We start from the raw sequence: 14,226 nt of genomic DNA on the forward strand, positions 1-14,226 counted from the left end.
GATAGATCGTACATTATAGAATCTGCCGATGGTAAAAAAATCATTGAAACGAATACGAAATCCGAATGCATTAATAATATAGATAAATTAAATGAAAACATTTTTAATTTACAACCAGCTGATATATTACAACTGAATGAAACGAAGAAGGCAGTTTTAGAAATTTATGCCGAAAGAACTATGTCTCGCGGTGAAAACCAAATGATCGCAAGACTACCTAAATTTATTTGCGCAAAGGAAAGTGAAATTTATCATTACGAAGCAATTTTTGCAGATTATACAAGTTTTGATGGAAGTAAGTAGTGTATTGTCTAAGCGCCAATAATTGAATTTTATATGTAATTTAAAAGTTTTGTCGGTTTCTTTTTATTAAATATGAATAAATAAAAATGATGTGAAAGGTTAGTTTTTTTTTTAAATGAAAAATACACGAATTAAAACATTTTATTTACTCAAAAATATCATTTGTATAAAAGTGCAAAATAATTTAAATTTACGTTTTGAAATTATTATAATAAAAATTATACAGAATCTCACTAACAAGTTAGGTCGTGTAAAAATTAAAAACATTAGTATAAATCTTGGACACTTTAAATATATTTATAATAATAAAATTACTTAATTCTAAAGATAATTCAAATTAATAATTCGTCGTTAAAATATTTTCTTCTATGATTGAGGAAAATACGAACGATTTTACCTTTTCTTTGGTGTAAATTATAATGTTGCCAGTTTAATAAAAGCGGCCTTATAATCTTGTCTGAAAAACAAAACAAACACTAAAATTAGAAAATCCGTACTTTTTTACAAGAATTGTAAATATATCCTTTAATATAGAGAAACATTAATAGTAGATAATATATTCAAAATTTTAATACAAATAAATTATAAATTCTATTTATGTAAGCCTTAAGGTGTTGCTAGACCAAACGATACTATATACCAAATCATTACAATACATTTTGAGCAATATTGATGGGGAAACTGAAAAATTTTAGTGTCAAAAAGCTACCACACTTTACTTTAGAAATGGGATCAATTAACGAATATAACGAATTATTTGAAATGGTAGCACCCTTAGATTCCAATTTAAAACAGTATAACGACATTTTTTGTAATCTGTTTTTCATTAATGAAATGATTTAAAAGTAACATTATATATATATATATATATATATATAGGCACCATAGGAAATGCTAAATAAAATTGCGCTAATAGAAACTAAAGCAATTATTAATTCTTATTCTCCTGTAAAAACAACAAGATGTTTGCTAGGGAGCTGGCGAGTATTTCTGTATATTCTTTTTTCACATCGAAAAAGACTTAGATCAATACGAATTGATTTAGTCTACTTCAAAAAGTCCTACATCGATGCGTTTAAATTTGTAAAAATAAAAAAGGGTACCGAATACTCTGAGGCGGGATTCATCTCGGAAACAAGAAAATGCAGCGCTGCCAGTCTAACGCAAGCAATCCTCAATGTTTCAAATGGCACTATTATAACTATTAATAATGTCATTTAGAGAATTGATCACCAGCTCCCTAGCCATAAAATGAGAGCAGGCGACAAATCATAATTAAATTGCACAGTTTAACACAGACAAATTCCTTACCTTCAGCCAATCACCATTTATGTTGTTAGCACAAAAACACTTAAAATCAGTGAAAAATAGTGAACACAAATTCTAAAGTGTGCAAATCTGTACATCTATATTAACAAATGAGAAGACGTGTTTCATATACTTAACTACATAAACTATTATGTCAATATAAAACAAAACGCATATCAGATGCGGATTTCGGAAGATACTGATTCTGGTTTTGTAGCATCGGCAAAGTTCGTAAAGCCGATCACATCTGAATTAAGTGCGCCGAAATCATCAACCTTTATTTTTTATGTGAAAATAATCTTAACGCAAACGTAATAATTTATAATGACATAAAAAATATATTCATCAAATTGTTGTTTTTTTTTTTTTTAAATTGTGTCGTACTGTACCAACAATTCTTCCATGATCAACTCAAAGATCCTGTACTTTTGTAAGTTCTATTTCAGAACGTATATCAAAAATTTGGCTAGGTCGGGCAACATCATCGTCACGTCCTGGAAACTGCACGGAGTTATTCACTCTGGCAACCGTACGATGAATCCACGGAACGTTAAGAAGTTCGTCTCCCTTTTTACTAATTTGCTATCAATTTAGACTATTTATGTGACGAGCTTCAGTATAAAATTATTGAAATATGATAAAAAATAATTTATACAATATTAGAATATTTTAACGTTTATTTTGATCATTATTAAAAATAACCCATCAAACATTAAAGTAACTTAAACTATATAAGAATACTTTGGAATTGTTTGTTATGGATCCAAAATATTTTATTTACCTCATTGGAATGATTATCAACTATGAATTTGATTCTATTATATTATTGTGCATGACATAAACTTGCTAAAAATATTTTTTACTATTATATAATAATATAGAATCCTTCTACTTTGTTTATTACTTTATAATAAAACTGTAAATGTATTCAGATTTAAGGTTTGTATGAAATTAACACCTCAGCCGTCTAACATCTAGATACTACGAGGTTAAAGGTAGCACATTCATAATAAATCCATTAAACTTTTAAATACACGTTTAATTGAAACCCTTGATATACAAATAGTAAGTACGTTCCTTGCACAGATACAACACAGCACTAGCGATCAACATTACAGATAATACAAAACACTGTACAATTACAGATTAAACAACAATAATAACGCTACATTTGAACAACTCGATGATCGGTTTTATTCTAATGGAAATGTTCTTTTTTTAAATATTTATAAGTGAAATAACAGACAAACAATTATTTATTTGAAAGATAGAAAAAGTTTTGTAAAATTATTAATTTTTACAATTTTTGGTAGAATTTTTTTAAGGTTACGTTCAAATTTCCATTAGAATAACCCAACGCTTATTATACAATACTAGCCTAAGCTTCTGGGATCGAATATATACGAATCCCGAAAATATATTTTTCATATATTTGTAAGCATAAAATTGTAAATGCAGTTATAAATAGTCCTATTCTAAGAAATCATTCGAGTAGTTTATATTAAATTGTTGTTATAAACAAAAATACTATATAAAATATTTATCTAAGAAATACATTTTAATGACGTTTAATACAAAATATTATAAATAAACAAAAATTTGAGCAAAAATAAATTATGAGATTACTTTCCAAACATTTCTTGGTTGTTTTGCAATTAAAAAAAAAATACATTCATCAGTCTCACTTAGAAAATTATTTTTGAGCGAAAATATAATACTATAAAAGATGGCGTTAAATATTATTACAAAAATACAGATAATATCATGCAATGTTATTATTAATAAAGTTTTGAATTCGAGTACAGAATTTGTGCTGTTTTACACGGCACAGATCCATAATTAGTTTCTTAAATGGGACTTTTTGATGTTGTTATTAGTCTACTTATAAACTTATTTTCTAAAACTTTAAAATAAAACATTAAATATAGCCTCCATTTACGTGAAATTGATTATTATATATAAAATTATTTAATTTAAATTTAACCTGAATGAAAGCTGCACTTTGATACAAACATAATATGTATTCCTTTTAAAATAGTTTATATTATATATTATTAATAGTTTATACTTTTTGTTTTCTAGCAGCATATGTAAATTAAAATAACTAATTGCAATAATAATAATTATAACATAATTGGCGGTACAAATAAGAACCAAGAACAATTTTCTAAAAAAAAAAAAATATTGTCAAAGATTCTGTTGACGAGTATTTCATATTTTAAACTATTCGTTGTTTGAAAATAAAGTTAATAATCATGTTTACATGTCATCACAATAAAAACTGACTTTTTCAAAATAAAATTAAATGTTTTTATATATATGAAATGAACACTTCTCATAACATACTAAGAATTACTAAACTTCAGAATTTAGAGAATAGAGAGCTAAAAAATTACAATTGGTTTTTTATTAATGTTCATGTCATAGATTATACAAGGTCATAACAACCAGTAAATGTCAAACTGGGCAAAGACCTTTCATAGAAGGTTTAGAGGTTTTTATTGAGCTGACAGATATAATAAAGCTACTAGCTAACAGCAATTTACTTACAAATAATCATGAAACTAGAAGATTCGCTTCTCCAATAAATAATTTACAATTATGGCAGTTGATTCCTAACCTATTTATATGACATCAATTATTTGGACAAAATGTAAAAAAAAAAAACTATTATAGGAATTTTGTAAAATGTTTTTATCTTCCTAGTAGTTTATTCGGTTATAAATAATGACATTTTATTTTTAAACACTTCAAAAGATTGCCCATTTATTATTTTTATTGACTAAATGATTTTTGCAAATATTTAAAAACTTAGCAAAATTAAACAGATTAAATAAAGGATGTTTGTTTTTTATGAATTAGTTCAAATTGTATAATTAACTAGGGAAACGCTTATACAGTTCGACAGAGTGTTACCATCTGAACATTAATAAAATTATTCGTCCACACATTTTTTTTATGTTCAATCAAGATTCAAGAGATCAAGAGATCATGAATTTTTAAAAACAAATAATTTAATTGTTATTGAAATTCTTAAAAAATCTCAAAGATGTCCTTACAAATAAAATAAAATCAAAATTTATAAACGTTAATGTATAAAGATCAACTTAATATTGTATATGTGCTGTAAGCTTTATATATCTGGCATTTAGTACTGCCGTTTCAGCCTATAATAATTCAAATATTTTTCTTTAGTCGGCGAAGCTATTTGTATTAAATCTATTATTGTGAATATATATATATATATATATATATATATATATATATATTATGAGTTTAAAAATATAATGTCATTGTTTATTAAGAGTTAAAATTATGAAAGACAGGCTTTCATTTTTGTTTACATTTTGTTCAAATTATATATTATTAACGATCGAAACTGATGTATAAGATGAGTAGTTTTAAAAATGTATTAATAATAATAATACTACTAAAAATAAACGATCAATTAATTTAGGGTTATAGTTGAATACTTTTTAAATTGATAAATCATAGAAGAGATATAAATATTTAATCTGTGAAACAAAAATGCAATGGAATTAAAATGTTTATATGAATTATATTATCATTGATTACATAAATGTTCAGATAGACAGCCAAAACCGAACGCGTCGAAAAATAGTGACCAATAGTTAGTCACTATATAAACGCACACAATGACATTAGGCTAGCGTCGAGAGTAGCTGTCACACACTCCAAGATAATAAAGTTGGCTTATTTGTATTAGTTCTTTTGTAGTGCGACACTCTATCTAAATATATAAATATTCTAAGGATATTATATTATTTGCCTAAAAAAAGCAGTCTACATTGCAACAATTAAGCTTATTCTCATTAAAAGGTACATCATTTATAAATTTCAACAGATAACATAAATTTCTATCGAGTTTATTGTATCATAAAAAATATTTATTTAATTTTTATCAAATTTATTTTACATAAATAATTTTATTGTAATTAATAGTTTTTAATATCAATACTGTGACACTTGTGTACTAGCAACTTCATTTGCTTATCCAAGACTCTAAGTTTAAAGTATATTACATAATAGCGTTATTAAAAAAAATTATAGAAATAAAAAATACTGCTTCTGGGAAAGTCATATACATGATTAAATTATACTAAAATTATACATAAAACGCATATAAATTGTTAATTATTCAGTTTAATTGCTATTTAATTACGAGATAAATAATAATTGATCTATATGTCAAAAATATTTTTAAGCTGTCAACACTATAGATTTATATAAAAATGAATAGGAATTACTGTTAATATTTTTTGGAATTTCTATCCGATTATGTGTGTGTGTGTATGTGCATTCATATTATATAACTTAAATTAATGTTGGTACTGACTCTGTTGTAAACAATCACTTAAACTGATATAACAGGATTAAATACTTGCAACACATGTGAAACAGAGATAGCAATATTACAACAGAATAATAACCATTAGAGAAGTATACATGTCTTCTTCCCACGAGAAAAGCCATTATGTAAATAATTGAACTGCTTGTTATTAATTAATTTTTTTTTTTTAAGTATTAAGATACCTTTCAAATATTCTCCATTAAATATTTGGGGCGATTGCGATTTTTTTTTTTAAATAAATAGAAGTAGTGACTGCAATTTAGACGAAAGTGTAATTGGTATATAACAGGCTGTAAAAGTTTATATAGAAAAGTAAAAAGTTAAATTTGTTGTAGATACAGAAAAATATTATTAGAACTTTTATGTTTCGTTATGGCAGACATTTATAAAGGTATGGTTAACATAAAGATAGACACCTTCTACACGAATCAAACAGAACTATAATATCAATTATTACAGTACTATTTAGTTCCAAAATACTTTCCAATACATCATTGAATCGCTACTGAAATTAAAAATGATTTTTTATTTCAAGGACTGGCCACTTAAAACTTCTTCCTCAAAATATTTTATTTTTCTTGCAGCTTGACTTTTTGTAGTGTTGCCATTATATAAAGGTATAACACCACGCAATGTAATCAAATCGCTTGTTTAATCCAATGTATTGTAACCTTCTTATGTACTCAGGTAATTTTAAGTCGTTTCAGATAAATATAATTGAGATTACTTTTGTATGAGAATATAGATTAGAATATTATATATCAAATTGTAACGATACACAAGCATTTTAAATCGATTTGGCGTTAACATTGCTTCTTCGGTTTACGAGTAATTGTTCAAATACAATATACACATACAATTATTTGCTAAAATTAGCTATATTTTTCTTCGTTTTGCATTTTCTCCTGAACTTCGTACGTTGTTATTGAGATACTTGAAGTTTCGGATGTAAGATGACTGAGTTCGACCTGTTTAAAAAAAAAATTGATAAAATTTCTTTATATAAAAGTTTTGCGAAAAATACGCCATCTTTAAAGTCTCGTTCAACTTATATTCTAAGACTTTTTATTCTTTATTTTTATCAAACACGAAATCCATATAATCAGACTTTAAATGTAAACAGATTATAAACGACGAAAAGAAAATACAGATTATTTTAAATTTCATAACAAATATGGCCGTTATTACTTATTAGTAGTACGCGTAATGCATGTCATCATCACCATCAGATATTTGTATTTAGAACATTAGTCACATTTACAAAAAAAATTAAGCGTCATAAACGTTAAAAGAATTTAGTTTATGACATTTCAAATTTTATATTTCTGATTTTTTATTTTAATTAGCTGTCTTCATTTTGAGTGAAAAGTTACACTAAAATCGGATCTTATTCTTATTTATTTTTCAATATCTACGAAGGTATTTTTGCCATATTTGTCAATCAAAGTATTCTTGTAGTCTAAAGAAATGTCATTCTAGTAGTATTTATACATTTAGAAAAAGTCATAGAATCAAAGTAATTGAGATCAATTATAGACATCGGTTAATTTTTCGAAAAACTTGAACTTGTATATATTAGTATATATAAATCCAGATCTAAATGAAATAATGAATTATTAACCATGAATTTCTTATTCTAATTATTAATAAAATGAAAAATCCTTACCTTAATTTTAGGACTGCCATGCCTATTTCTACCATAGTTTTTATTTTTACATATGGCTACCTCAGACTAAATGTCAAAATAAGACATGCAGTAAGCTTCGTCGAACCCTACAAGCTTTTAAAAAAAACCTTTATATCATGCAAGCATTAACCCATTTTGTAAAAAAGTCGAATATTTTGACGCACTTGTCGAAACATGCTTTAATTAATTTCAAACCCATAGTTTTACTTTCAAATATTTATTCTACGTTTTGATCACCTTAAATAGTTAACAACAACAGAATATACAATGTATCAATAGTAACAACGACATAACAAAACAGTTTTCACACACTTTCTGTTTCTCTTCTAAGGGTGACCTAAAGCTTTAACTGTATTTATAAAGAAAATAATAGTATTTTTTATTTTTTTTCGTATTAAAAAGAGTTTAAAATCTTTGTTCAGAAAGTATTACGATTTTTTGTTAGATTCAGTATTAGTGAATTCTATCTTAAAAAAATGTGTTTTAAATTTTGTCAAAACATCGAATGAATGTAAAATATAATATACATATATGTAAATATATTATTATTATCAATTAGGTCACACCTCACAAGAAATTATTAAAATTACTGATCTGTAAGTATTTGGAAGAATGTAAGAATCGGTTGGTCAATTGGCTTTTTAATTTGAAAACATTGAAGTTGTATAGGAACGCTCTATTAGCGATAATATCTTACAATCTACGACTCATTTTCATTGGTCGAAAGCCTGAACACGTGGGGGTGGGGTTTGTTACTTATGTCACTTGATTTTATGTAGGGGCCTAATATAATGCGTTATAATAATCTCCCGCGCATCGAATGTGTCCTCTATCAACCAATGAAAATGCACCACGTAACGGCTGTTTGGGATGTGTTTTATATTTCGAAGGACCTTCCTATTGACCGATGAATTTGATTCTCTAGACGTTACGAATTTAAAATACAGACTTATGGCTATTTGTTTAAAGGCATTCTATTAACATGTATGTATGTAACAGCATTATATCAGAATATATCTGCCTTTATATTTCTATTTAAAATATATTTTTCCTCACTTACAGATCACGCGATTACAATTACAAACATTATATTCATAAACACTCACAAGAAGCCGATTATATTATTAAGCGAATATAAATTGCTTTCGATTCGAACAACCTTTAAAAACAGCGATTATACTTAAGCTAGTTCCACACGATCGTTAAACATCCGAAGTGATCGTCGAAAGTTGATCTTCGACCCATGTTCGGTCACTGACTTACCGATACAGTTTTAAAGGTTTTTGATTAGTACTATAGGATCTATATAGAATGTTATAATAATATAATGATATTTTTGGCCATGAGTGTCTGTTTTGGAGACCAAAATGTTCGGATTATGTTTGACGATCATATGGATGCTGCATAACGTAGACTCTAAGCTAAAAACATTGGTCGACTATACGTTGGCAACATTGAATATAACTGTCAGAGATTTTTGTTACTTCAATAGACATTTAAATTTATTACATAAAATAAATACATATTATTACATTGATTGTCAAACACGTTAATTGTAAATAACGTTTGAATTTGTGAATTACTAATTTTTGATTTAGATTTTCATGGATCAATTAAATTAATTATGTCTGTGCAACACTGGACTAGACCATAATGAAGTGTCAAATTTGGCGCTAATTTTAGATGGATAAAAAGGTTGTTACCGTATTTTGATAAAATTAAAGATTGCCAGTTTAATTTTTTTTTATATTCAAGCCTCCAGAGGAGTAAAAATGTGTATATAACTATAAAATAAAACTATAATATTTTGATTTTAAACGAAATTGACACAGTTACTACTTTTTTGGCAAAAAAAAATAACAATAATAAAAAAATTAGTCATTCAAAAAATACTCTATAAATAAAATATTTGCCAAGAGTTTTATATTCCTCATCGAGATTCGTTACTTATATTAATATTAAGCTAAATGTATCCAAATTTGTACTATGCAAATAAGATAGTGATTGCGTCAAGAACGAATAAAATGAATAAAGATGGCGACTTTAACATTTACTATTTGAAAAAAACAAAAAACTATCAAACTCACTTTGGCGCCATTTTAATTATCTATGATAAACACTATTTAATATATAATTAAGTTTAAAACAATAATTTATTGATTTAAGTTTAATTTCAGTCGAAGTACAAAATACTTAACTTTGAATTTCACTAGTTTTTGCAGACGTTAATTATACTTTAATATACAAGTCGTTTATTACGTGTCAAAAATATTTTGAAAATACAGTAAATAATTCCAAAAAATAAACATCTTTAAATTTTTTTTAAGTAATGTAAAATATCCAGAAAAAAATGTTGGTATTTTATTCATATTTACGAATGATTCAGTCTTAAAAATAAATTAAAGAATAAAATAATATAACAAGTAAACGTAGACTCCCGGACATTTTACACGATAAAACGTCAAAATCTAATTAAAAACCTAAGCCACATAGGCAACATACACATGTAATACATGAATATTATCCTTCATTATTGCCAGTTATAAAAACCTACACCGCGCCATTAAAACCTCCTTGGATCGAACTCCTCGAAACGGAAGCACCCATTTTTGTGTTCAAAATTACAATGATTACCAAACACTAAAACGAATCTACAAAGCTAACTTTAAATGTTTATAAAAAACTTTTAAGCGATTAAATAACTGCTTAATACATATTGTATCATTTGTAATCGAATTCTACTTTTTGTTTTAATTGCAACTACCCACCATTAAAGCAGCGTCCATAAAAAAAACAGCATTATTGTAAAATGTTACATAAATATACTATTTAGTACAATTCAATAGAATTTGTATCAGGGCAAACTATTAATACGTTCACTTTTAAACTGTACTTAAATGAACTGAACGGATATATCGATGACATTATATCAGAAACTATTATTAATGTAACACTTAACACATGTTTAATTGATTACACACATAACACACTTCAATATATCTTGTAAGTAATAGTATCAATGCAATAAATGTGTTTATGTATATATAATATTGTACTTTTAAGAACGTCTAAATTGGTTTTGGTTTTAGCATCGAATGCTACTAAATAAGAAACGTCTTTAGTAACCTTGTCGTTTTTGTAAGTGTGTGTGTTTAGTGAAGTACGAATGTTGCCATATTACACATTAATAAATAGTGTTGCAAATTGTTGTCAATAATTAATTGCATTACTATTCTGTAAGAATTCTATCTCATCTCCTATGAAATTTTATTTAGTGCGTTACGAAATCTGAATGGTATGAAAATATTATAATTAATTTAGTCAATGTCGTTTTCTGATATTTAAAGTAACCTAAAATTATAGAAAAACCTTGTTTATGGATATTCCAAAACTAAAATTTAGTTTATTCCTTATATGCTTGTATAAAAAAAAAACAATATTTTATAAATCTATTTTGACTTTAAAAAGTAAACAATTTTATAAAGATAGAACGTCATTGGATTTTCTATTTTATTTATATTAGTAATTTGTATAATAATTATAGATCTATTAATACAAATTCTATTGAAAATATCTCAAATATTATAATCAGTACGAATACGCGTTATTATTAAATGAAATATACATCAAAGTGTAATTATAGCAGCGATCGCGAGAAATTTCTAGAATTTCTGAAAAGTTGACCTTTTGAGAAAAGATGGCGTCTATAACGACATATGATTGCCGAAACATGAGTGGAACTCTGATGTACTCTCTACAATTGGGCGTTGGACCTTTGACCTTCCAACAATGTTGGCTTTTGTTTCGCCAACCAAAAGTTTTCAGTCTCGACTACTTTTTACACTCAAAAAATCATCCTTTCTAAGGACCAGTAATGGAGTATTTAAAGCGTTATCCATACCACCTGAGAATGAATCTCGATAATTGTTCTATATTTTTGGCACATTTTGCAAAGTTATTTAATGTAAATATTCATAATTATTATCTTCGGTAGATATAAGTGTGTAGTTGGAAATATATTTTTGTAAATTAAGTAATCTCATTCGAAAAAGTATGTATTATATACGTCAAGGAAAAATTCACATATCGTGAATTTCCTGTATTACAATTAAAAATAATGTTAGACACGTTTTGCATAATGTGCTGAAAGTGATATTAATTGTGATTTGTTAGTAATCCACCACCATTCGTTTACGAACTATGCGACTGACCGAAAAACCGGTTATAACCAGTCTGAGTACGTATGTTATGTCTGTGTAAAATAAGTGCGAAAACTAAATAAACTTTATATGGAATATTTCTGTGTTCTGTTCTTTAATTATTCGAAATTAGATTTAGGTTTTTTTTTTTAAATTTTATTGTAACCTTTTACAAAAGCAGTTTAAACTAGTTCTAACCGGTTTAACGAAGCTGCTTTAAGATATAAGATATATAGAGTGTAATAACTGGTTATTTTTTATAGTCAGTAGCCTTTGTAGTTAATGTTTATAACCAATTATTATTATTCTTTGTTAGTGCATGTAATATTATATAGCATGATCTAGTTTTATGAAGCCATGTGATAACTTACCGCGCCTATTCTGTGCTTGTTTAGTCTGTGTATAACTAGTTTAAGCCGGTTATAACCTCAATTGCATTTGTATAGTCTGTTTCAAATCATTATGTACAAAGTGTATGTTTGAATACTTTAATTATTTGAATGTTTTTTATATTGTACAGAATTGAATTGAAACGACTTTATCTAGCGATTGTGCTAAGACTCACCACTTCAGTAGTGAGGCAGTTGATGGGATTGGCGCGCGGCGGCGGCGGGGGGCGCGGGGAGCGTCGCCCCGAGCTGGGGGTGGCACCACGCATTGGCGTCATGGGGTAGCCTGTAAGATGGTATTTGTTACACAACCGTTGGGTTTAATGAGGCAAGCCCGTGGCCTGATGCTAAAAGGACCGAAGTACATTTTTGAGTAAAATCCAAAATGTCAACTACATTTTTTTTCCATTTGGCAAACCATAAAAAAAAATCTTAATCAATTTGTGCTAAAACGGTTATAGGTTTAACATAACTCAAAAATATGACTCAAAAATCATATATTTTTTTAAATAATTATCTGTTTATTGTTTCCAGACTGATTACACAAATTAAGGGTTTTGAAGCCCAGAGAACTATACGAAATTACAGAACTATTCCGACGAGTCCAACTAATGTCTACTTTAAGAGTACCAAGGAACAAAAGAATATTGTAAACTTATAATCAAAAAACTTTACTCGAGTTAGTTTTTACAAGCATTTTTGAATCGTCAAATTAAATAACTACATCAAAAGTAAAGCTGCCACCGGTTCGAAATGAAGATTCTACCAAGAATAACCGACAAAATAAGAAAGTTATTCCATTCCAACATTTCAAAATATAAACTCCACGCTTTTTTATAATCTATATAATCTTGAGTTGAATAATATGCCTTATTTATTCAAGTTTTCTAACAAACGACTTGACTTTACGAATCGGCAAAGTTAAAAATATCTGCGGTATTTTATTCACAAATAAAAAAGGTTACCTTGTTCACTACTACTTGATTCCGTGAAACTCGGGGTGCCCTCTGTCCAAGTAGGGGTCGATCCTTCCACAGATGCTGGAGGCGTCCAACAAACGCTGGAAATATGATAACGTTTATTGATTGAGTATTGAATTCAAATTCCATATAAATATTCCCATTTTTAATATACAAAGTAACTCTGTCTGTCTTTTACTCTTCTACAGCCAAACCACGAAACTGAATACGAATATTCACTAGCTTGGAATACATTATATTACATGGTGAAAGGGCTTTGTGCAAGCCCGTGTGGTGGTACCAACCTTTCAACATATATTCTACCGCCAAGCAGCAGTACTAATAATCTAGAATGTCGTTTTCCAGTTTGAAGTGGTGAATCAGTGTACTGACACAACTTACACAAGGGACATAACATCTTAGTTCGAATAGTTGGTGATACATTGCCGATGTAAGGAATGATTAAAATTTCGCCAATTTTTATGGGCAGTGTTGACCACTTATTTTGCAAGTCCGCACACCGATGTCATAAAAAAACATACAGACCCCCAGTCTGTAACCTCGATCCTCACGCTGTTTACCACTTTTACTCTCTTCCACCACAAAAGTCTACAGAAGCAATTACACTCGTATCCGCTCATGTATTCAATGTCTAACTAACGATACCAACCTAGCTTCATTGCTTCTCGCACTGCTGAGGGCTGCTGGCGTCAGCGCCAAAGACGAGGCTGAGGACGTCGTCATAACGCTCGCTGCGCTAGACGCGCCTCGTCTTCGACCTGACGCGCTGGAAGATGTCGTAGAAGACGAATTGGTGCGACTCGTCCTCGCTGGTGGCGCCTCTTCGAACGGAGGCGGTGGTGTGGAACAACAGGACAACGGCGCAGCTACTACAAACAACTAGCGTTACTAAGGCTAGCTTCACAATGAGCTTATGATAAGGATGTTAGTTTGATAAGTTTTTGGGAAACATGCCAAAAATTATGTAGATAAGACGTGGTAGATAAAA

General features: G+C 28.1%; 1 protein-coding gene across 10 annotated transcripts in view; it reads right to left on the minus strand.

Annotated features, from left to right (window-relative positions):
• Positions 1-605: 605 nt before the first annotated feature.
• Positions 606-14,226, minus strand: part of LOC125074446 (phosphatidylinositol 4-phosphate 5-kinase type-1 alpha) — a 76,458-nt gene continuing 62,837 nt past the window's right edge. For 5 of the 10 annotated variants that reach the window (XM_047685808.1, XM_047685801.1, XM_047685806.1 and 2 more), the window contains 4 exons: positions 13,888-14,107; positions 13,224-13,318; positions 12,435-12,544; positions 5,958-6,951 (listed from right to left, as the gene is read on the minus strand). In XM_047685808.1, the coding sequence (XP_047541764.1) occupies positions 6,856-6,951; positions 12,435-12,544; positions 13,224-13,318; positions 13,888-14,107 (521 nt within the window). In that variant the 3' untranslated portion in view covers positions 5,958-6,855. Of the gene's footprint in view, positions 761-5,957; positions 6,952-10,091; positions 10,431-12,434; positions 12,545-13,223; positions 13,319-13,887; positions 14,108-14,226 lie in introns of those variants that run through there. The other 5 variants (XM_047685809.1, XM_047685807.1, XM_047685800.1 and 2 more) reach the window with 3 other exon arrangements.

Source organism: Vanessa atalanta, chromosome 27, assembly GCF_905147765.1.
Source record: "Vanessa atalanta chromosome 27, ilVanAtal1.2, whole genome shotgun sequence".
Taxonomy (NCBI): Eukaryota; Metazoa; Arthropoda; class Insecta; order Lepidoptera; family Nymphalidae; genus Vanessa; species Vanessa atalanta.